This window comes from Puma concolor, chromosome B1 (assembly GCF_028749965.1).
Source record: "Puma concolor isolate L17-30 chromosome B1, mPumCon1.1.hap2, whole genome shotgun sequence".
Lineage (NCBI taxonomy): Eukaryota > Metazoa > Chordata > Mammalia > Carnivora > Felidae > Puma > Puma concolor.
Window position 1 is genome coordinate 121,432,744 of NC_141670.1, and position 25,645 is coordinate 121,458,388.

The 25,645-nt window shown below is 36.4% G+C and overlaps 1 protein-coding gene across 1 annotated transcript in view; it reads right to left on the bottom strand.

Moving 5' to 3' along the window:
- BANK1 (B cell scaffold protein with ankyrin repeats 1) overlaps positions 1–25,645 on the bottom strand; it is a 313,964-nt gene that overhangs the window by 35,204 nt on the left and 253,115 nt on the right. The window contains exons 8-10 of the mRNA XM_086704503.1: positions 10,897–10,972; positions 7,100–7,411; positions 1,985–2,281 (exon numbers count right to left, since the gene is read on the bottom strand). Coding sequence (XP_086560629.1) covers positions 1,985–2,281; positions 7,100–7,411; positions 10,897–10,972 — 685 coding nt within the window. The remainder of the gene's footprint in view (positions 1–1,984; positions 2,282–7,099; positions 7,412–10,896; positions 10,973–25,645) is intronic.

Below are 25,645 nucleotides of genomic sequence, written 5' to 3' on the forward strand. Positions count from 1 at the left end.
GATGTATCACCCTTCCTGTGTGGATTTCTGGGAATGGAGTCTCTGGGAATCTCCTACTAGTAGGATTTTATGGAGACTTCGTCACATAGGCACAATTGATCAAGAAGTCGATTTTCAGCCCTTCGCCCTTCTCCAGAAAATGGGGGACTGGGGCTGAAGATTCCTTGCTGCTAATCATGACTTGGTGTATTTAATGCCTAGCCCTCATCCAGGAGCCCATTCAGGGTTTCCTCATTAGAGCAAAAAACACTCCTGCCATCCAGGAAATAACTTGAGGAAATTACAAGGTTTTAGGAGTCCTGTGCCAGGAATTGGGGGGTGGACATAAACATACATATTTTCTATTATCTCACAAAAGCCAACATAATTTTACTGTATCTCTCTGGTTTATCTGCCTAGTTTCCTTGCTAGTACTTTCTTGAATTTCTGAAATAGTAAGTTGGGATTGTGCATCCTGAATTCTTCTTCCATCTCCTATTCTACACTCTTCTCTTTGGCTATGTTAACACACTCTGTATGTGCCAACATTCTGCTACTACTTCTGTGCTCTGGCAAGAATTGGGGCAAATTAATGTTCTTCTAATTGAATGGGTGGCTTTCTGGGAAATGATGGCAATTTTATTTAATAGAGCTGCCTGAGCTATAGAAAAAAAAAAAAAAAAGCAAAGATGTGATGAAAGACTCTTACCCTGTGAAATGCAAAGAACATCAAGAAAGAATTAGCTGATGAGGCAATGTTTTCCTAACGTGGGAACAGAATGATCAACAATCAATAGCATAAAAGGAAGAGGCAAGCAAGTGTGTCTCAGTGAAAGAGGAAAGGAAGAAATAATGGAAAGGAACTGTGGTGATCTAGGCACTTAAATCATCTTTCTTCCCAAGGGAAGACTAGTTAAACCAAAACGTGCAACCTGTAATTTTTAGTAGGGTGTGCAAAATTGCTTTAATGCACTTAGATCACTTGTGCACTTGTGCTTCTTTTCTGTAGGTTTGTGGTATATATTTAAATGTTCTGTTGGAGTACTTGGTTCGAATTGTTTGAATATATAATTTATTGCTTCTCAGCTTTAGTTATCCCTCAAACATTTTGTTTGTGTTCCATTCTGTTCAAAAATCTGTAATAAAGTGTCACATTGTACTCTAGGTATGTATTTGCATATCTGCCACTTAGGGACTCTTCAAGGATGAAGAAATTGTTTTATGCCATTTTCTCAGTCCCTAGGATGGTATTTTAGCCCCAAAAGGCACTCCAGTCCATGTGCATACAATGAGCTGATAAATAAAAGTCATCTCGCAGACACTATGGATTCATGGAGTACATCCAACCAAACATTATAGAAGAGTGCTGGAAAATAACAATAGAGTATACTTTGCTGAGGCTATAGATATACAAAAGCTCAACAATTTTTTAGTTTTTTTTTTTTTAATTTAGATTCAACTCAGTAGAAAATGAGGAAGAAGAATTGGAGTCTAAAATGCAGTAGAAATTCTACGGCAGATAGTTGGGGTAAAAAATTAAGAGAGTAATTGGAGTTGCATATCTGAGATTCTAGTATTCACAACTTTTTCAGTTTTTAAAGTTGTTTTCAGTGGAATTAGGAGCAAAAAGTAAAGTTGTGGTAAGAAGTACTTCCCTCTTTTTCGTGTATTGCACATTATTCATAGGAGGGGAGCTTTCCTCTTGTAGAATTATAGAAAAAGTTTCAAATAGAATTTCTGCACATAAGCTGTGGTTTCATGTCTTTGGGTAATCTGTCAAAACTATTCTTCTTAATGAAGAACTAGAAACCAGAACCCTATCGTTATTCTTATTCTCTTTATTCATTGTGTTTCTATATTTAAAAATGTGCCAGTAAAATTCACCTATGACTTGAAAAGAATATTTCATCCATGAGGTTTTTGACTCCACCAAAAAACAGGACACCTCCTCCCACCCTCAAATCATTCACACACACACACACACACAAACAACAAAAAACTTTACCTTGAGCTATGTAAGGTGTGGTTTCCTCTTTTGGAGGGATATTTGTGGGTCGAGGTGTAGGGGCAGGAGGTCTGTTTATTATAAAAGACCAACTCCCATTTTTTTTCTTTGTACTCATATTGGCCAATATCATGTCATAATCACTGTCTTCAATCTCAGCAAATGTATATGGGTCTTCCTCTTTCTCCTCTTCATTTTCTCTCCTTTCTTCTTTGGTCTCACCTCCTGTTTCCTGTCTTGCTCCGAGATCACACCAGTTTTGACTTCTTTCCATTTGGCCTTCCACCATTTTCCCTGCTTATGAAATATTTAGGTGGTGGTTACTCTTCTCTTACATGCAGTATTACTAATGTCCTTCTGTCACTTTCTTGAAACTTCCCCCCTGAATAATTTGTACATTATCCTATAGATTTCCCCCCCTGAATAATTTGTACATTATCCTATAGATTGCTTTTCTTTTTTTTTTTTAATGTTTATTTATTTTTGAGACAGAGAGAGACAGAGCATGAACAGGGGAGGGGCAGAGAGAGAGGGAGACACAGAATCCGAAACAGGCTCCAGGCTCTGAGCTGTCAGCACAGAGCCCGACGCGGGGCTCGAACTCACGGACCGCGAGATCATGACCTGGCTGAAGTCGGACACTTAACCGACCAAGCCACCCAGGCGCCCCTATCCTATAGATGTCAAAAAGAAGAGTGAACTGTATAATTTACTACCATTCTCCTGCAGTTTGTAATTGTTACCTTTGTTTAAAAAAAGTTTGTTAGAGGTGCCTGGCTGGCTCAGTCAGTAGAGCATGTGACTCTTGGTATCAGGGCTGTAAGGTCGAGCCCCACACTGGGTGTAGAGATTATTTAAAAATAAAATCTTACACCGTGTGAACTAATTGGAAGTAAAATAACAGCTTAAAAAAAAAATAAAACATTTCACAACCAGAAAAAAAATCTTAAAAAAAGTGTTTAAAACACATATTTCTTTGAAAACATATAAATAGGCATATAAATATATGCTAAATATAAGCACATAGTTTACAAGGGATTTAATACCAGAAAATTGAAAGACAAAACTAAGCCTCCAGTTCCAAATGCTTTGAAAACTTATTTTTCAAGCAGAATATGCTAAGATTTTTTTTTTTTCCATTTGAAGTCATTTTACCATTCATAGGGCTTGCACTGGGTATTTTGCCTAACATTCAATTTCTCTGAAAATGACAGGGGGGAATAGCCAAACGTGCCATTACTCGCTTTCTTACAGTAAGTCTCACAGTGGTTTGACAAACTGAGTTTCAAAATTGTAACTCTTGATTTCTATAAGCCAGCATGAACCACATTCTTAAAGGACATTGAAAGTAGGGTTTGTGACATGATGGCGTGGATAATCAAAGGCTTAAAGATTAATTCATATGAAAAGACTAATCTTTTATGGTTTTAAAACTCAGCAAAATCTTTACATATTTTTTAAAGAATGTATTAAAATATTTTAGTAGCAGTTATTTAGAAGACAAAGTATCACATTCTTTGGTTAATGAGTATGAAAATTTTTATTAATGAAAATTTTTATTAAAAGACTTAAAATTTTTTAATGTTTATTTTTGAGAGAAAGAGAGAGAGAGAGAAAATGGAGGAGGGGCAGAGACAGAGGGACACAGAATCTGAAGCAGGCTCCAGGCTCTGAGCTGTCAGCACAGAGCCTGACATGGGTCTTGAACTCACGGACTGAGAGATCATAATTTGAGCCGAGATGCTCAACTGACTGAGCCACCCAGATGCCCCAAACATTAGACTATTGACAAATGTTTTGCTTAAAGCATTAATGAAAACAATAAAATGGAAAGAATTAAAGTTATTGACTTAAAAATCATTGCTTTTCTGGGTTGTTCTGAGAGATCATGCATGTGACCTAAGGGAGAACTACTCTCCTTCCTCTTTGGTGACAATCTGACCACATGATTTCTGGGTTACTTATGGCTATTTTAGTGGAAAGATGTGGAAGCTAAGGAGAATGACAAGTTGTAGAACAAATAAAAATATATTATTTTCAGTAGTTCAGCAATTGTATGGGTAGGCTCATGAGGAGAGGCCAAGATCCTTCCCCAACCAGTCTTAGATCTGATTGTTTCAATTAGTTTAAGCCAAGAAGTAATGCCTAATTGCCTACCACCAACTTCCAAATCTGCATGATTTTCCTTTCTCCTTATGAATAATATGGTACTGAGATTTTGACTTCATGACTTCTGTTTCACTGACAGCATAACAGGTGAAACCAGATTAAGTGTGTGGGAAACATTTTTACAGTGTTTCATTTTTAGCGGAATGTGTCAACTATCTTACTTCTATCAACCCATTTCCTGAGCTGTTAAACTCTTTGTTTCTCCACCCACCCTCCTTCCCAACTCTTTCTAAAGTTGGGCTTGTAGCAGAAATAATACATTTTTCTTTTTTATTTCCCAATGTATCCGATTCTACTTTTCACGTCAGAGAGGGGCCGTAGCATCCTCATTTCAAGTTGTGCATCAGGAGATAAAGATGAAACAAAATCACTCCTATCATTCTAATTTTTGAAAAACACAACAGTAGCAGACTGTGTAACAAAGAGAAGAATCTTAAAAGCCGAGGAAACTGGTTTATAGAAGTATTTGATACAGTTTAATTACAGGCTTTATGGTCTTGGGTCTGAGTCAAAGAGGAATAATAGCGATTGTTGCCTTGCAAGTGTGTTCTGGAGAGAAAGAGGGACAATGTGTTCTTCATAAACTGACAAGTGTTCTACAGTGTTTTATATTATTTTTTTTTCCTCCAGCGAATATGTCCATAAATCCATCCTGGGGAATCTGATGCTTAGGATATGAGGAGGTGGCCCTTCCTCTTTCGGTAATTTGAGGGCATAAGGAAACTCATCCCAGAAAACAATTCTGAAGGTATCACTAGCTAAAATCAAAGACTCCACACAAATTCCCTGGCAAAAGAAAGAAAGAAAGAAAGAAAGAAAGAAAGAAAGAAAGAAAGAAAGAAAGAAAAAAAAGAAAAAGAAAAAGTGGTGGCTTCCAGTATTATTTTCAAAGGCTGTAATCAAAGAACTTTAAGAAAAAATATTGACATGTTATTTTCCATTACTTACAATATTAGCCCGATGAAAACATGTGGTCAAAACTAACACTGCATATCAAATGTAAAAGTATAAGGTTTTATTTTTTTTTTATTATTTTTTTTTTTAAATTATTTTTTTCAACGTTTATTTATTTTTGGGACAGAGAGAGACAGAGCATGAACGGGGGAGGGGCAGAGAGAGAGGGAGACACAGAATCGGAAACAGGCTCCAGGCTCTGAGCCATCAGCCCAGAGCCTGACGCGGGGCTCGAACTCCCGGACCGCGAGATCGTGACCTGGCTGAAGTCGGACGCTTAACCGACTGCGCCACCCAGGCGCCCCAAAAAGTATAAGGTTTTAAAATAAAAAGTGTGGATTTAGTTTTTTTGCTTCTTGTATTTGGTACTTTTCAGAAGATATACTTGCCAACATTACACTTCTGGTATTAGAAATCTGGTGATTGCTCTCTGTAGTTTTAGGCCTTCTAACCAACATACGGCATATAAAAATTTACATTAGGGAAAACGCAATTTACTATTAGCTCTTTTAAGAGATTTAACTTGATGGAAGACAAGTTTGTCTTCTTTACAATTTATTTTAATAATTGCATAAAATTATTCATATCTGTAAAAAGTGAGAAAATATACAAGAATTTTATTGACAGGGTACTGCTTACCTATGTCTCTCTCCCCACCCCCAGTATTGATACACCTACCTCCCTGATCTATCACAACGGTCTCTCAGAGACCATTGGCACGTAGTAGGTAATCAACACATATTTGTTGAATGAATGAAAGAATCAGAGGAGTGCCCATTAGGTTTTCCATACTTTCCATTAAGCAGGACTTTTCATCTCTGAGTACAGTGCATGACCTTAGTAAAGCTTTATGTTCATCAACTTGAACCTTTAGAGAGACAGGACCTTCAAGGATATAAATGCTAAATTTCATGGCTTCCAATTCACTTTTTGAAACAGTGTTTATTATACTTTATAGCCCTCTAGGATTCAACAGCTAAAGTACAATGGCAAACAGAGTTTTAATAATAGATATTTCTTTCACCTTATTAAAAGTTCATTGTAAGAACATTGTTTGAATTTGGAAAGTACATGTAAAATAGTAATCAATAATGTCGGTGATCATTAGTGACTGTAAGAGTGAGCCTGGAGATAGAAGTCTGTTAGGCTGTTGAACATTCCAGCCAGAAAGCCCAATATGGAACCTCCTGTCGATACTACCCACACCACCCCTGTCCTCCCCCCCCCCCCCCCCCGACTCCTGCCCCCATTACACATGGTAAATCTTGTATCTGGGAACAAATGCAATCACAGCCATTTAACTGTTCTTCCACGTTAGCAATATATTTAATGTTCTTAGGCTTTGGTCTCAGTGCAGTGTGAGAAACCCTTTACCACTTGCTTCCCCTGCAGCTACCAACTGAGTGACGTGCCCAAGGTCATTTTCAAATCTGTAAAACGTTAGCCTTTTCCTTTGCCAGATGACTTTTTTTTTTTAAAGGAAAGTTGTCATTTAGTTTTCCACATGATGCTTGAGGTTCATTTTACGTGAAGGAGTACAGACTCCTTCCAAGTTTTATTTCTCTACTTGAAGCTTTGTAATGAGACTGCTCTGAAAGAAAGGAAGGGAGGGAAGGAGGAAGGAAATGTGGTAGGAAAGGGAAAGAAAGGGAGGATAGAGAGAAAGAAAGAAAGAAAGAAAGAAAGAAAGAAAGAGGGACAGAGGAAGGAAGGAAGAAAAGAAGGAAAGAAGGAAGGAAGAAAAGAAAAGAAGGAAAGAAGAAGAAAGAAAGAAAGAGAGAGAGAGGGAGGGAGGGAGGGAGGGGGGAGGAAGAAAGGGAAAGTGAATGAATGGCAGGTATCTATCGCCTAATTTCTGAGGCCTTAAAGGAACAGCAAGAAAGTTGTTCTTGGGTTTAAAAGCTGATCTTCCCTGTACAGATTTGCCACTGCACTATATGCTATGGAAGCCCGTCAAACTTTTGTTGTTGTTGTTTTAACCCTTAAACTTACCCTGCAATGTGCAGTGAGGTTTTTCCAGTGGGAAGGCAGCAGCTACAGGTCGTGGAGGCGGGGGAGGTGGTCTGTTGCTGACGAGTGGCTCTCGTGAAGTATGTTCTAGATTGTCTCCAGGAATGAACACATAGAAGTCATCATCATACTGGTTCGCAGAAGTGCCAACCCCAACCTCTGCTAGGCTGTGCTCGGCCTCTGTGCTCGATTCACCCTCTTTATCTTCCTTTGCCAGTTCATCTGCCTCAGCTCCTTCTGCCCACTGCCTGTATGTCTGTCCACCTTCAGGATGAAATGCTGGGGTCTGTATGGCTGTTTATGATGAAGACAGTAGATTTCATTTAAACACACCATCTGGAGGCATTTCATATTTTCTAATTTCATACAGAAATGATAGTACTGCTAATAAAACTTTTATGATCTGATACAGTGGAAAGCTGACAAATGCATAATTTTAGCGAACAGTCATTCTTGGGCTTTTAAAATACCAAACGAACAGTTAAAGCTTCCTTATATCTTGCTACCTCACAATACGACGCACTCATACATACAATAACACTTGGATTCTCTAGAGTTATTGTTTGAGCAGATTCATATATGACGGCATGACTGCATTTTTATTAGAAAACAGCATAACTGACCTAAGAAGTGATAAGTAAGTTATGGAAAAGCTAAATTCAAGGAAAAATGATAAACCTTAACTTGCTTGTAAATAATGCAATAAAAGTGACTCTGTCCTCTTACTTAGTGACTATTTTAATATATAATTATCACCAGATTATATCTTAACTCTTGAAAACATTACTTGAGGAAAGTGTTATTTTTTGGTGGAGAAGCATCCAAATCACCAATGGTAGGTAAATCTTTCTAAGATTCAGTTCTGTCATCTATGAAACATATCCTATCCTGAAACTTAACCAAATAATCCAAATTCCCTCCATCCTAAGAATCATGATTCCATCATTTGTTTTTATAATGTACACAATAAATACCCAGGAAGAAAACTGAAAAAAGATACTATAATGCAGTAACTTCAAATCTTAAGATTTTGTTGTTTAAATTTTCATAAAAATTCCGCTTTAAATAAAGGATTCACAAAACTTTAAAACAACCTTGGAATCTCTAGATTGGAAGGAATATGTGAATTACTGTCACTGTCAGTGCAATAGACAAGCAAATGACTGTTGTTTTAGTGTTGCTAAGCTGAAATACAGCTAAAGAAGCCAATTGGCAGAGTATGGAGAAACAGGCCTTTTTTTTTTTAAACAACAAAGAGTTATGCTGTAGAAACTTTCCAGTTATGGGAGAAAATCAGTCACGAAGAAAAATTGTGCCCATGATGGTACCCCATATTTCTATGTGGAATTTTAGTTTTTATTGTTCTTTCTTTCTACATGAGAAAGAAGAAAGATAACAGCTTCTGTATTAGAACTACAGACCAAGACTCTTTAATTAGTAGGTTGGGCAGAGCAACCAGCCGTTCATTCTTGCACAGATCTCATTCATCTTTCTACCTCTAACACCAAACACTGAGCCCAAAATAAAGTAGTTCCTAGAAATACTGACGGAGTAGACAATGCAGTGACTGGAAAGAAATTACTGCTCAGGCTAGCAAAGGGACTTCACTATTTCTGTCTGGGCAAATCGATCATCAACTATAGGAAATTACTTGTAGCCACCCTCATGTTTATGTATTCAGTATTTATGTTTTATGTTTACACTGTCTAAGCAACAGAGTCTACTTGGTCCCTGTCAAAAATGCCCAAACCTGGGGGTGCCTGGGTGGCTCAGTCGGTTGGTCGGCCGACTTCAGCTCAGGTCATGATCTCGCGGTCCATGGGTTCAAGCCCCGCGTCGGGCTCTGTGCTGACGGCTCAGAGCCCGGAGCCTGTTTCAGATTCTGTGTCTCCCTCTCTCTCTCTGACCCTCCCCCGTTCATGCTCTGTTTCTCTCTGTCTCAAAAATAAATAAACGTTAAAAAAAAATGCCCAAACCTGGAATCCAGCCCTGGGCGGGGGCTTGGATGTAGCAGGTCAGTGAGTTTTGGCAACTTCACAGTGATCGGGATACTAATGGAAATCTGCTTAGGTGTGCCATGCTCCCTGAGTCCAGTCACACGGAATTTCCTAAACAAGAAAATTCCAGGTCCAAATGGTCTTTAGAAATGAGGTTGTTCTCTATAAATAATTGAAATCATGTTTTTCTCTTTATAGGAAGTTCTTCTGAGGATTAAATTTCATAATAAATAAATGGTCATTATCAGTGATGGCCTTTATCATCTGTTTTATTACTGTCAAAAATAAAAATAAAATGTATGGCTTTAAAACTCAGTACATTATTTCATCACTTTAGCATTATTTTGTGTTATGCCATAACTTTTGAGGTTGTTTCCTGATTTGCCAAAGTATGTTAGTTGAGACATTATATTTAATTTTATCTGATTTGCAGATCAGCCTACCATTTGAAAAACTAGTGATCAATAATGGTTATTGAGCATCAACCGTGCAGTGTTCAAAGGGCAATGCCCCAGGGTAAGAGCATGCTTGATATGTGAGATGTCACTGTGGCTGTGAACAAACAAGACAGGGGTCAGAGATGGGACCAAAAAGGTTATCCAGGGATAATCTTTAGATGATGATAAAGATTATAAGTATGATGAGAAAGTAAAGAGAAATTTGGAACAGAAAAGTGATTAGTTCCTTCACGAAGCATAGACTATTAGGAGTAGCAAATGTGGAAGCTGTTATTTCAGGGTTTCTTAATAGCAGTGCTGCTGAGATTTCGGACTAGATAATCCTGTGTTGCGTGTGGTCTGCGTCCTATGCATCATGGGACATTTAGCAGAATGGCTGGTGTCCACCCCCTAAATGCCAGTTTGGGAAGCTCCCTTCTCAAATCATGATAATAAAACAGCTTCTGTCCATTGACAAATATCGCCGGTTTTGAGTGGAAAATAGTCCTTCATTGACAACCATTGTGCCACGGCAATAATCCAAGGAAGAGCTGATGGCAGCACGGACTAGGGTAAATAATGAAAGATTGAGGAACTGCTGAATGTTGGCTACACTGTGAAGGTGGAGTCAACATTATTATTATCCGACAGACTGGATGTGGGGTGAGAGAGGAAGTAAAAAAGCCAAAGGACTTCCAGGTTTTTGGACGGAATGAAACAAGGAAAGAATCTTCACTTACTGAAATGGGAAAGTCAGCAGGTGGTGTAGGTTTGAAAGCACCAAGCATTAGGGATTTTGGATTTGGAAATGCTGCGTGGGGGATGCCTTTCAGATGTGCTGGTGAAGGAAGTTATTGTATACCAGCGGAATCTGGCATAATGGGTAGTTATACACACGTAAGGAGACTGAATTAGCCCTCAGACATTAGAATATAGAACCACATCCTATGACAGCCAGGAAGGACCTTAGAGAGAGACCTAGTCCAAGCTTCTCATTTCCTAGCAGAGAAAACTAAGGTCTGAAAAGAATGTGACTTTGTTTTAAAAAATACTGAAAAAGCAGAGTTGTCAAACAGTCAAAATATTTGCATCAATCTGACTTGTGTATTCTCTCTGGGTAGGAAAAAGTGGGGTTTGATTATTCAACACTGAACTTAATAGAAGTATTTCAATTGGCAAGATAATGTAGTAACATCTCTACCGTATTATAAATGAGAGGACTTTTAGTTAATTAAATGCCTTTCCATGCTCTCCATGCACTCTTCAGTCTTACTTGACCAGTTACAGGTACCTTAATATAAATGTTACATATATACATGTATTCATAACATACAGGAATACTTACTAGAAGAATATGCAAATAATGAAGTAAAATCATCTTCATAGTCATTTTCTTGATCATTTCTGCTAACTTCTGGGATCTGAAAAAAAATGAATGTTTTTAATAATACCCATTCATCTTGAAAAAAATTTTTTTAATGTTTATTTTTTTGAAAGAGAGAGAGAGCATGAGTGGGGAGGGGCAGAGTGAGAGGGAGACAGACAGAATCTGAAGCAGGCTCCAGGCTCTGAGCTGTCAGCACAGAGTCGGATGTGGGGCTCGAACCCACAAACCATGAGATCATGACCTGAGCTGAAGTTGGACGCTTAACTGACTGAGCCACCCAGGGGCCCCTATCTGTTCATCTTAATGCATCTGTATCATTACATATATCAAATGGAAAGTTAATATCTGTGGAAATAAGAAATTGTCTTAGTATTTCTTTAAGTACTTTGTTTATACTACATATCTCAGCTATTATATTTGTGCCAGCTACAATACAATTGTTCAATGACATAAAGTATTAAAAGTATACTGCGGCAATTAGACATTTCCAATAAATAATAAGTTGATTGAAAATGAAGCTTACTGCAATTACTTTAAGATTCAAAGCAATGGTCATGAAATTTAGGTGCAATAAATAAGATCTGAAAATTGAACACAACTATTTCTCTTAAAAACCACACTCTTTCCTTTCTTTTAACATTTCTGGGGTGCCTGGATGGCTCAGTTGGTTGACAGCCTGACACTTGGTTTTGGTTCAGGACATGATCTCATGGTTAATGGGTTCCAGGCTTGTTTTGAGACTCAACAGCACAGAGCCTGTTTGGGATTCTCTCTGTCCCTCTCTCTCTGTTCCTCCCCTGCTCAGGCTCTCTCTTTCTTTACCTCAAAATAAATAAGTAAACTTAAAAAAAATATTTCTGTATCTTTTACCAGTTCAAAAGACTTCTTAATTACATCAAGTATAATAATACAGTGAAAGCCAGTGAAACTGCAAAATGGCTTATTTTCCATCTTTTAAAAAGAAAAAAAAGAAACAGACTAAGGGGATTTACGTTTGTTTTTCTGAAGTCCGTTCCACTACACTTAGAAGGGGGAATTACTGAGAAAAGACAGAAACCTGTTATCTCTGAATTGCTAGTCTTTGTTTATAATCTCTGAAGGAGACATGGGATCTACAGTAGTGGAACATATTGGTGCTCCTAGAGAAAGGTAAGTAATACCAGTGACAGTTCTATTTGTGCAAAAGCATCTAGAGAAAAAGATGGAGGTTGGATGCATCAATATAGGTCACATTTTGTTACCATGAACCTCAAGTGATTATTCAAATGATTTATGCTTTTGTTCTTACTACAACTTAAATGATTAGTCCATTTGCTCTGCATTTTAAATGTCCCTTTGTTTGTTTGTTTATTTATCTATTTAAAATGTTTTATTTTGGGGCGCCTGGGTGGCGCACTCAGTTAAGCGTCCGACTTCAGCCAGGTCACGATCTCGCGGTCCGGGAGTTCGAGCCCCGCATCAGGCTCTGGGCTGATGGCTCAGAGCCTGGAGCCTGTTTCCGATTCTGTGTCTCCCTCTCTCTCTGCCCCTCCCCCGTTCATGCTCTGTCTCTCTCTGTCCCAAAAATAAATAAACGTTGAAAAAAAAATTAAAAAAGAAATGTTTTATTTTTGTGAGGGGAGGGCAGAGAGAGAGGAGAACAGGATCCGAAGCGGGCTCTGCGCGGACAGTAGCGAGTCTGATATGGGGCTCCAACTCACGAACTGTGAGATCATGACCTGAGCCGAAGGTCAATGTTCAACCGACTGAGCCACTCAGGTGCCTCTAGAACGTTCCTTTAAAAATTAGAAGCATCCATATTGAAACATTATTAAATTTATAATAGCCTTGGTATGCAAGGGTATTTGAGCTATATATGGACGTCATCAATTTGATTGGTCAGTCACTCTGGCCAATGGGAGCCCAATGGAATTTATTTTTCCTTCCTTCCTTCCTCTTTCTCTCTCCCCCCTTTTCTTTCTTTTTTCTTTTCTTTTCTTTTCTTTTCTTTTCTTTTCTTTTCTTTTCTTTTCCTTTTCTTTTCTTTTCTTTTTTCTTTCCTTCCTTCCTTCTTTCTTCTTTCTTTCTTTCTTTCTTTCTTTCTTTCTTTCTTTCTTTCTCTTTCTTTCTTTCTTTCTTTCTTTCTTTCTTTCTTTCTTTCTCTCTATTAATGCTATCCAGAGAAGCAACATGGTCTTTGATTTCCAGTGAAATCTTGAAAGTAAAAGTGTCTTTACTATTATTATTATTATTATTAGTTAACCTGATGCAGAAGCTCATTTCATATTTAAATCATATTTTCCCCTTGGTGGACTCAATAAAATGCTAATATGAAAAGTCATATAACTTTGACATGTTGATTGATACTTGTATGCTTTGCTATTAAATACATTGTTTAATACAGACATTCTTTGTTTCCAATTAGCCTCACCTCTTTATTTCATAAGATAGATCAAGAATATGTTTAAAAATCCGTAATACTTTTAAAATCATATCCAGGAAGTTTTTACTAGAATAACAGGGATTGTTTTCAAAGATTTCAGAAATTATGTAAAAATTTTCTACATACTATTCACAAGCCTAGACATTATGAGCACAAAATCTGTGAACGAATAATGAGACTGTGGGCAAGCATGTAGATGTATGTGTATGTACTGAGGTTAAAATCTAATGGAATCATTTTTATGTTATAAGCTATATGACATTTGTATTAATAAACAAGCAAGCCCAAAAATGTACTGAAGGAAGAAGCTTTCCAAACTTAAAAAGGAGCTAAAGTTTGACAGGTTTTGAGCACTTTTATAACTATCATGCAAAATTGACATTTTGTATATCAGGCTATGCAGAGATTAGTCGTTTTTTCAGGAATGAGAGATCTTTAGAAATGTTTAAATGACAAAATAGTTTTCTCTTACCTGAATTCCTTATGCTTATAATCATATTTATTTTAAAAAATATGTTAGATTGGTGACATATTAATAACTGTTCAAGGAAATCGATGATGGTTTCAAAGACAAGTGTGCTGGCCATCTGATTTTAGTATTTGGCTGTGTGGTACAGTGAGCAGAGCATGGCTTGTGAAGTCAATCTAAGAACAAACCACAGCTCTATGATTTATTAGCTGTGTTATATTGGGCAACTCTATATCTCAATATTCTATGCTGCCAAATGTGAATAGTATTATCTATGCCATCAGTTTGCTGAGAGGGCTAAATGAGAATAATGTAAGCAAAACACATAGTACCTGTAACCACACAGTAATTGCTCAATGAATGTAACCTGCACATGTTAGATTTTCCTTCATCCTACAAAATATAATTCTACATTTAATAAAGTACAGTGATCACATCGATTTGATGGGGAAATCATCAGGAATGAACCAATAGTTATTTAGCTCATTTCTTCTCAGTTGTGTGCCTCTAGAAGTCTTGCTGACAGAAAAAGAACTAGAATATAAACTTCGTATCTGATTGAAGTGTGGCAGTATGATTTTGTTATTAAAAATACTTTGGTAATTTATAAGATAATAAAGACAGGCATGAAAAAGCAGTAATTCTTTAATAAGTTCCTTTTTCTGAAGCTAGAGTCTGACTTTATTCATTAATTTGTTAAATAAATATGCAGGCCTACGATGTGCTAACTACTCTGTTAGCAATTAAGGAAAATAAGTTAAAAATAAGAGACATAATTCCCATTCTCACAACTCTCATATTTTTTATAGAAGAGAAGACAAAATAATAAAATGATCAGAATACAATATTTTACTTACTTCACTACACAAATTCAGTCCTTAGAAGTGAAAAGGAGAATTAAGGAAGAATCAGATAATCAGCGCCAAATTTTATTAAGTTGCTTTCTGTATGAGGAGTTTGGATGAAAAAATTACCTTGATGCTTGCCATGAGTCCTACTTCTCTAAATGAAAAATTCAGCTTAAATAATGGAACCTATTAGCTGAATATGCTCAGTGTAATATTCCAGCCCACAGACAATGTTTAATGAAATTAAAATCATTCATTATCAAAGATAAACTAAGAAGAGAACGTGTTGACTAAGGTTTATAAAGCTCCACATGGCTTGGCATCCAGCACTGTACAAATTGATCATAATATTCTGATTTTGAGGGAGTGAATAAAAACAATCTTCACATGGCAGTTGGTTTCCAAATCTTGTTATGAGATTCTGAAGATATTATAATTAGCTTAACTCTTGCCCAACTTTCCACAGTGTTGACTTTAAACGATTTTGCCAGCTGTAAAGCACACGGCAGTCTGTGGAATGAGAGTAAGAAGACATATATGTTCGAAGAATAACAAATTGGCCTGTAACATTTTATATTTTACCCAAAATGTATGTACTAAGCTGCAGAATCCGAGATAATATTCCAATGGAAATAATAAAGAGTATACTTACTAAATGTTAAGAATAATGAACAATGTTTTACTAAAGCCATGAATAAGAGTCTCAAAAAAGTTTTTTTGAAGATGAATTGTAGGAGTATGCTATCTTAGCTCTCACTACATCTTTTAAGAGGATTTGTTTCTCCTTAGGCCATCTAGGAATATGGTCTAAAAGCAGAATCTTCTAATTTCTTATGAAAATTCTCTCTTTTTTGTTTAAAGTTTATTTATTTTGAGAGAGAGAGAGAGAGAGAAAGAGAAGAGAGCATGTGCATGCATGTGGGAAGGGGAAGAGAGAGAGGGAGAGAAGGAATCCCAAGCAGGATCCGCTCTGTCACCACGGAGCCCGACAAGAGACTCAATCCTATGAACCATGAGATCATGACATGAGCTGAAATCAAGAGTCAGATGCTTAACCGACTGAGCCACCCAAGTGCCCCACAAAGTTCTCTTTATATAATAGGAATTGGAATCCGGAGTGTAAAAATTAAATAGGAAGTCCACCCATGATTGGGAGAAGAAAAAGGAGAATAAAATAGATGCAGAGCTGTGAGGGGGGAAAAGTGGACATTTTCCTTAGTACGGACCAAAATTTCATTAGAATAGCCTGAGGAAATATGCTTCAGGTTTAGACAAGTTTTGACCTTAATCTCTGCCCATGATGCAGCTCTGACAACTGCCATAAACTTTAGGCTTGGCTCCTGACCCTGTCACCACATTCTCGCTCTATTTTGGTAGTGTTTGATTCAAACCCACCGCAGTTGTGGCTTCATCGATCAGGCACCTGCACTGTTATTGGACCATATACTTGGTTTGACTTCAGCCATCTTTGTCACTAAAGTGGGAATGATAAAATTAAAACTCATTCCTTTGTTAGGATTGTAGTTGTAAATGTAAAAAATAGTTAATCTTCATTTAAAATTATAGGATCCAAAGTCTGAAAGGAGCTTGTGGATAATTGGTTTATTCTCTTGTTCACACACTGATATAATATTAAAACAATGTGTCACAATGGAAATGTAAGGATTTAGATATCTTTCTGACTAAAAGTTGTTTTTCTATGTAGTCTATAGTCTGCACTGCCCCACCCTCTTTACAAGTTGGCTTTTCCTGGGTTCCATGCTTGTCTGTTCTCACAGAATGCATTTTCTTTAGGTGATCTTATTCACTCCGCTGCCTTTACTTTATATCTATATCATGATGATTCTTGGATATATCATTTGCTTCAAACTATGCTAAGGTCTATTGTCTATGATTCAGTAAAGGATATTAGAATGAACAGTCATAAAAGCAAAGGGGAAAACCTAGAGGGAGAGATAGCAGAAAAATCAGGAGAGAGAATGGTTGTGTCTACCCCAAAATTCATATGTTGAAATTCTCTCAAAGAAAATTCGTATGTCGAAATTCTCTCAAAGTGATGGCGTTAGGCATGGGGGCCTCTGGGAGGTGATTAGGTCACGAGGAAGGGTCCTCATGAATGGGATTAGTGCATTATAAAAGCAACCCTACAGAAATCCTTTATCCATTCTATTGTATGAGGCTACAGTGAAAAGGTGGCTATCTATGAACCAGGAAGAGTGCCCTCATCAGATATTGAATCTGCTGGGACCATGTTCTGGGAATTGCCAGTTTCCAGAAGTGTGAGAAACGAGAGTTATTTATAAGAACCAACTTATACAGTTTTTGTTATGGCAACCTGAATGGACTAAGAGGATTTCAAGTAAATCTCAATATTACACGATTCAGAAGAGTGAAAAAGAACAGCTATGAAAACAGTTCATAATATTTTTCAGTCAAGGTCACTGGTGACCTTGGTGAGGGAATTATAATGGAACTGGGTAAATTCATACTGGATTGAAGAATCTTAAAGAGTAAAGTGGAAGTGAAGAATGGAAGGCAACATGTATAGAGTTTCAAGAACAATGATGTGCATAGGGAAACTGTGCTTAAAATTTTTCAAAAAATGAATTAGACATGTCAGCAAACATGTTTTATTGCAGGCAAGGGCTATGAAGATAGTAGGTAATAACACTCAAAGCACAATGCACAAAACATGGTACTTGCAAGAGTGGGATATGCAAATATGAAAATTGCATGATCCAAAACCTCAAGCATTTTACAACTGTGGGTAAGAGAAGGAATATAGATAAGGCAAAACGAAACAAGCTTTTAAAATATACATATACGTGAAAAATGCAACAAGACACAGAGAAACAGAATCATTTTGATTAAGAGGATGGAACAGCGAATATTTCAGGGTAGGTGGTATTGAAAGGTAGTGGAACTAGGTTTTAAAGGGTAAGTATGGTTTTAATCTGTAAAGAAAGGGAGGAAGCAAATTCTTGGCTGGCTGGCAAAAGTGACTGAAACAGCAGGATGACTTGGTGAATGGTTCCTAGTTGGTTTGATTAGGTTGCAAGGAAGGATATATTTGAAATGCCAAGATGTGTTGGTACATTAAGATTTTATTTTATAAGATTTTAAAAGTTCTTGAGTAAGTAATTATTTTCCAAGAAGTGGGAAGTAGCATATTCCTGCCTATATTTGAGAAAAATAATTCTTATGACAGTGGGTAAGAGGAAAGGGTACTATTTTAATAACCAAGGTGAAGAATATTGAGGACTAAAGAAAATATTTAATGAAGAAGGCAGATCTAATAAATATCAAGGAGATGAGACGAACAAGATTTTTTAGTTTTGATGCCAAAGCCCAGTTGAAAAGGGGTCAAATATGGCAATGTAAATTTCTGTTCAGCTCAATGCTATCTGGTACCCTCTAGAGAACTCTTGTCATTTAGAGATGAAGGCACTGATAAAAAAAAAATCTTTTCTATGAAATATGAGGTCAGAGTCTGAGGTCAAGATATTTACCAACACCTTAGATAAGCTTTGCATTATTTCATGTAACATATGAAAATATATCTGGAATGGGTACATGGCCATTAAATGATGATTCTTCCCATTTCTTTATGAAGTTAAGAAGCTTACCAATTTGGGAAAACATAAAGCACAAATATGGTGGTCAAATAAACTTTCAATTTGGTCAGCAAGACTCTTTTTTATTTTTTATTTATTTTTTTATTTAAAAATTTTTTAATGTTTATTTATTTTTGAGAGAGAGAGAGACAGAGAGAGAGAGAGAGAGATGGAGCATGAGCGGGGGAGGGGCAGAGAGAGAGGGAGACACAGAATCCAAAACAGGCTCCAGGCTCTGAACTGTCAGCACAGAGCCCGACGCGGGGCTCGAACTCACAGACCACGAGATCATGACCTGAGCCGAAGTCGGACGCTCAACCGACTGAGCCACCCAGGCGCCCCAAGACTCTTAACTATGAAACAGGCTGACAGAACTTAACTGAAGAATAAGTACAAAATCCAAATTAAGTTATAAAGATACCAAAAGAAGTGCTTAGATACAAAAATTGAACAACAAACTATAAATTACACTCAATCAAATCTTACTATATTTTTTTCTTGGAAATGAAAAAAATTAAAGACTTGCCATGAAATTATATGGGTTGATTGGGTATTGGGGGCTTCTGAACAATACACTGAAAACAAGAACCATGTAGTTGCACCCCTCATTCAGAAACGAAGTTAAATGCAACAGAGACATCCAGAAAGAAAGGGTTTAGTAATAAAAGAGAGAAGAACACAGAGAGAAAAATGTCAGAGACAGTCAGAAGGAGGATGTAATCACAGAAGTCAACGGTCAAAGCTAAGAAAATCATTCTTAATGAACATTTCTTGATTTCAGAATGGTATTCAGAACTCAACTAAAGCATCTTGAAGAAGAATGACTTTTTGGTACAGGAAATTTGATCAAAACATGCGAAATGCAGGGAAATTCTTAGTATGTGTCTATACATTCCATCTAACATTTTCAAGCATGACAATTGACACCAATCTTGGTTAATCAGCCAACAGATATTTACTGAATGTTTGCTATGTGCATAATACTGCAACACTATGAAAATTTTCCAGGGGGTATACAAAATTTGTTACACATAATATGTCGCCAGGATGCTGAACATTTAGCTAGGAAAATGAAAGTGAAATGCATAAAACAATTGCAGTCTCTGAAGTGTTTGGTTTTACTAAAGAGTGCAATAGAAGGTAAGAAGAATGAAATCATTCTAGGTTGGGATAACTAGAGCTGGAATTTGAAAAATGGGTAGAATTTGAGAGTTAAATCTTGAATCTAGTCCCAGGAGCTAATGGATGAATAAACTATAGATGAATTGGTGGAATAAGAAAGAATGTGGGTATTCTTGGTAAGGAGAATGGTGCAAGCGAAATCTAGGTTGAGCAGGCCATATGCAGAGGGCAACGAGCAAAGCTACCCCTTCAAAGAAGCAGGTGAATTTTGGGAAGAACCTGTGAATTTTGATACAGTGAGTGTAGTTCACATTTGTTTATTATGTCTGAATTGTGGAATATTGGAAATATTTGTGGATTATGGTGATGATGGTGATTGATATTGCTATTAAACATCCCATCTATAAATACATGTTATACAGGTTAAGAGTTTGAGTCCAGAAGTAATGTCAGACAAATCTGGATTCAAATCTGACACCTCTATTTAGTACCTATGTCAGCTTCAGCATATTCCTCACTCTTAGCTTCTCTGGGTGTAAAAAACAGCATAAATATACCTCATGCCACAGGATTATTGCAGATTTTAAATAAGAAAATATTTATTAAGTATTCAGCATAGAACTTGCCACATAGCACTAAACGACTGTTATCTCTATTATCTTCATTAAGATCATTATTTTATTACAGAATGGCCTTTTATTCATATTTTCATATTTATGAAAATAAATGTGTCCTGTTTTTTCATATTTAAGCTGTGTTTATGTCAAAATTTATATTCATTTATAAGATTGAGTAAAGATCATTTCTACTCGAGTTGGAATATAGAGAAAAAAAAATAAAGACCTCCAAATAGTAGGGATTTTTTTTTTTTTGTAGTTTACAATTAAACAAAGTGCTTATTTTGGAGTGTGAGGAATTATAAAAGATGTGATGGTGATCAATATTGGACCAATTAAACGAATGGAAATTAAGCAGGGGTCCTTGGTATGATCATGTAGGCTATACAAGGAATTTCTCCTGGGGTACTTTTTCCACGGACTATGATATATAGAGCACCCTAAGAACTGGATGTTAGCAGATTTGAGGAAAGGGCCTCTCCAGTGATTCTTACAGTATGGAATTCACAAATAAGTTATATTTGATTTTATGATGTTGATACCACAGCAAGGACTTGTATAGTCCTGGAATATCTTCTAGCTTAAATGACGGATGTAAGGGAACACAGGTGGTAGCTCAGAAGGGTATTTCTTAATGGGTTTGCCAAGAGCATGGAAGAGTAAATTGGACATGGATGAGGCTCAAAGCACACAGATGAGTAGTTAAGAAGAGACTAAAGAATTTGGCTTTAATAAACCATGAGCCTGTAATTGCTGCATTCATTACCTTAACTCTGTTTTTCTATTCCTATAAGAAGAACAAAAGCACATATGTGACAGCAGCAGGAAGCTTTGCTATTCTCAGTTCTAAAATCTTGAAATAAGTTTTAGTTTCAAAAGTCTAAGCTAAAAAAAAGGTAAAGTTCTGTAGAGGAAATGCAAAATACCGTGAGGTCAAAAGTATAAGTCATTATAGGTTGTTTTGAATGCTCCAATAAAATCAAATTAAAAAAACATGCTTTTGTTTTGAGGAAAACTAGATAGACACTAAATAATGGATGGGTTTACATGTCTCCAAGCTGGCAGCTTGGAGTTAGTAAAGAGGTAGCCAGGTTTACGTTTAGGTTGGTCATTACTACAAGTCACTTTTTCTTTTTTTTCTAAGGCTTGGATAATCTGAGTGAGGGTCGAGGAGAACCAATGGAAAAAACCAAGCTGAATTTAACAAAAGGCTAGCATTGTCATCTCCACAGTTGCTGGACATATCATTTATCTGAAAACAGAGGAGCAGGTGGTTTCTGAAATCCAAGCCAGAAACAAACATTAAATATTACTTAGAGGCCCAGCAGTTTCCAACAAAGATTATACTCTTCAGTTGTTAAATAATAAGTATTATTGGACATGTGAAACAAAAGATCCTTTAAGTTTACATTATTACTATCAGAAAATAAGTGTTTTTGACAAATTAAACAGAACGATTCTTAAAGTTTATATTGTTGCAAATTTATTCGAAGTAGGTGTTTATGTGGCTAGAATAGTCCCTTGCTTCCAAACACAGAATTAGAAGAGTCAATTCTTATTGATCAGAGCATTTAAAACATGGAAGATAAACAGAAAAGGTGAATCATAAATTAATGAAGACATGGTGGGAATGTAAATACAATTTCTAGCCTCCAACTTCAATTTGAAGGCAGGTGACAATTCAGAAGAGGCTGTTCCCACAGAAAAAGTCACTACAATAAAAATATACAAAAAATACACATTTTATATATGTGGATTCAATTTTTTCTATATACTGAAACGCACCATAGTACTCTGCATTTCCTCTCACTTTACAATGTTATATTTAAATTGTGGAGTTTAACTAGTTACACTCTCAAAATCATTCAGTAGCAAAGCAGTGTCTCATAATCAGAAAAACCTCAATGAATAGTTCTCTTTATTAAAAGCCACCATTTTCACCCCATCTCAACTTCCCAGGTTCCCTTCAAATCAGTTATCGGAAGACCTTTCCCATTCTCATTAACTTTGTTGAGTACATTGGCAGGACGTTAGATGTTACCTAAATAGGAATCTATTTAAGGAACATTACAAAAATGCATTTTATGTCCTCCAAACAACTAAAAATGGTAGTAGAATAAATTTGGTAAGTTGATAACAGAACTTGTTGAAAGAAATTTTCAGTCCATTTAAGGTAAAATAAAATGGAAAACCTTTGTGGCAGAAGAAACAGCATTGTCATATGTTAAAGAAATATACTTCCCATATACCCACACGTAAAATCAAAATAGAAGAGAATCAATAAAACCAATAAGCTCTCTTTGGAAGAAAAATGCCATTTTCTTTAGCTCAGAAATCTGAAAGCTTTTAACTTGTAACAATGAAATAAATTTTATCTTGTGGGGGCCCCAATCAAGACACTCAGGGTGCTGTTCACAATCTATCATTATGGTCAAATGAGCCTCATCTCACTTCCTTCCATCACTGAGAATTGCAAACAGTCTTGTTGTGAGAGGGTAGCTTAGCATTTTTAAACTGCAGGTGATTTATTTAGCAGATTTCACTTGTGAAAATAATTCCTAATTTTCACATTCATAACCTAAAAGAAATCAGGACTAGCGCTCCTGGGGGGCTCAACTGGTTGAGCGTCCGACTTCAGCTCAGGTTCTTAACTCTCTCGGTTTTGTGAGTTCGGGCCCCACGTCAGGTCCTGCACTGACAGTGCTGGGGAGACTGCTTGGGATTCTCTTTCTCCCTCTCTCTCTGCCCCTCCCCCACTCATGCTGTTTCTGTTTCTCTCAAAATAAATAAATTTAGAAATTTTTTAAAAAGAGAAAGAAATCATGACTAGTGTAATGGAAATCAAGGTGTACCTTAATACGCATTTTCATCTGGAAGTAACTCCATGAGTGTGTAACCTAACATGAAGTTTAAATAAATTTACCTAATGCGGTTCACCTTTGGTTTTCCTTTTACATATCCTCTGAGCGGGATTTCTGGTTTTAAATGTAGACAGCTATTTTTTTCCAAATAGCTAACCATGGCAGTTGACTGAAAAATTGCTTCACAATAAGATATATATATATATATATATATATATATATATATATATATATAGTTTAAAATAGTCTGTTGAAATTTTCTTTAATGTTTATGTATTTTTGAAGGAGAGAGAGCGTGAGCAGGGGAGGGGTGGAGAGAGAGGGAGACACAGCATCTGAAGCAGGCTCCAGGCTCTGAGCTGTCAGCACAGAGCCCAATGTGGGGCTCAAACTCATGAACCGTGAGATCATGACCTGAGCCAAAGTCAGATGCTCAACTGACTGAGCCACCAAGGCGTCCCTAAAATAGTCTTTTTAAATTAAAAAGAATTTCCTCTATAAATATGGCCAATTCATCTTTGACATAGCATCAAAGACAATACAATGGTGGACAGTCTCTTCAACAAATGGTTCTGGAAGAACCAGGCATCCACATGCAAAAAATGAATCTAGACACAGACCTGAGACCCTTCACAAAAGTTAACTCAATAGGGATCATAGACATAGATATAAGATGCAAAACTGTAAAACTCCTAGAGGATAGCCTAGGAAAAGCCAAGATGACCTTGGGTATGGTGATGCTTTTTTGGATGAGAACCAAAACAGTCCATGAAAGAAATAATTACTAAGCTGGACTTCATTAAAATTAAAAACTTCTGCTTTGTAGAAGACAACATCAAGAAAGTTAGAAGATAAGCCACAGACTGAAGGAATATATTTGAAAAAGATACACCTGATAATGGATTATTATCCAAAATACACAAAGAACTCTTAAAACTCAACAATAAGAAAACAAGTGACAGTTTAAAAAATGAACTAAAGACCTTGACAGATATGTCGCCAAAGAAGATAATACATACAGATGGCAAATAAACATCATAGGCCATCAGGGAAATGCAAATTAAAACAACAAAATATCACTATATACCTATTAGGATGGCCAAAAATCAGGACATTGACAACACCAAATGCTGGTGAGGATATGGAGTGATAGGAACTCTCATCCATTGCTGGTGGGACTGCAAAATGGTATACCTATTTTGGAAGACAAGTTGGAAGTTTCTTACAAAATTAAACTACGCTGTTGCCATACAGCATAACAATCTCACTCTGTGGTATTTACCCAAAGGAGTTGAAAACAGGTATACACATGCACATGGATGTTTATAGCAGCTTTATTCACAATTGCAAAAACTTAGAAGCAACCAAGATGTCCTGTAGTGCATGAATGGTTAAGTTGTGGTACCTCTAAATACTGGGATATTATGCAGTGCTAAAAAATCATGAGATATTAAGCTATAAAAAACACGGAGGAATCATAAATGGCTACTACTAAGTGATAAAAGCTAATGTGAAAAGGCTATATACTGTATGATTCTGACTATATGACATTCTGGAAAAGGCAAAACTCTGCAGACAGTAGAAAGATCAGTGGTTCCCAGGGGTTGGGGTGGGGGGGGAGGAGAGATGAACAGGCAGAGCACAGAGGATTTTTAGGGCAATGAAATATTCTGTATGCTATTATAATGTTGGATATATAGCATTATACTTTTGTCCAAACCCACAGAATGTACAACACCAGAAGTGAATGCTAAGGTTAACTATGGACTTTGGGGGATTATGATGTGTCAATGTAGGTTCATCCTTGGTAAAAAATGTACCATTCTGGTGAGTGATACCGATGGTGGGGGAGGCTGCTATGTATGTGTAGAAATATGGGAAATCCCTTTACCTTCCTTTCAATTTTGCTGCCAGTCTAAAATTCCTTTAACAAAATAAAATCTATAAAAATTTAAAAGAAATTCATATGCCACTAGACAGTAAATTTAATGTTATTCATTTTGTCTGGATGTGTCTCTGAAACTTTATACGGTAAAACTCTATAGAAATCAACAATGGCTTAGCATATATAAATATGATTACTAAATCACTAGGTCATCTAACTTTCTAGATTAATATTAACATTCTGTCTAGATATTTGAACCACTTTGCATTGTTATAGATCATGAAATTGAAACAGTAAGATAAGGACTGAACTACTTTACCTGGGATTTGCATTTATTAACAGTTGAATTAAGTGAATGAATAAAAATTTAAATATTATGCCCTATGTTTGAGGACATTTTGAAGTTTACAAAGATATGTGCCTTACTAAAAAGTTGAGTTGCTCATCATACTAAAGGTTGTCTCTAAAGAATTACAACAATGGCAAAGAAACTTCACTTTTTAAATTTACTTATTTAAAAACAGTTATTAATAACCTAACAAATAGCAGAAAATATACTAGGAGATAAAATTGTAAGGAAGCATACATTTCTCTTAAAAACACAGGCATCCACATAGATGCTTATAATACATATGAGAGGTGTAACAATGTGATTACAAAAAATAGTAACTTACATAACTATGTACCAGACGCAGGTCTAAGTTCTGTACTTACATTAACTTATTTAATCCTCAAAACAATTTTATGAGGTAAGTTTGATATTGCAAGCCTCACTTAATGAATGAAAAAATAGGCACAGTGGGGTTAAATGACTTGTCCAAGTTTACACAGGTAATGCCTCTTATTAGAGGGCCTGAACAATAATGAAA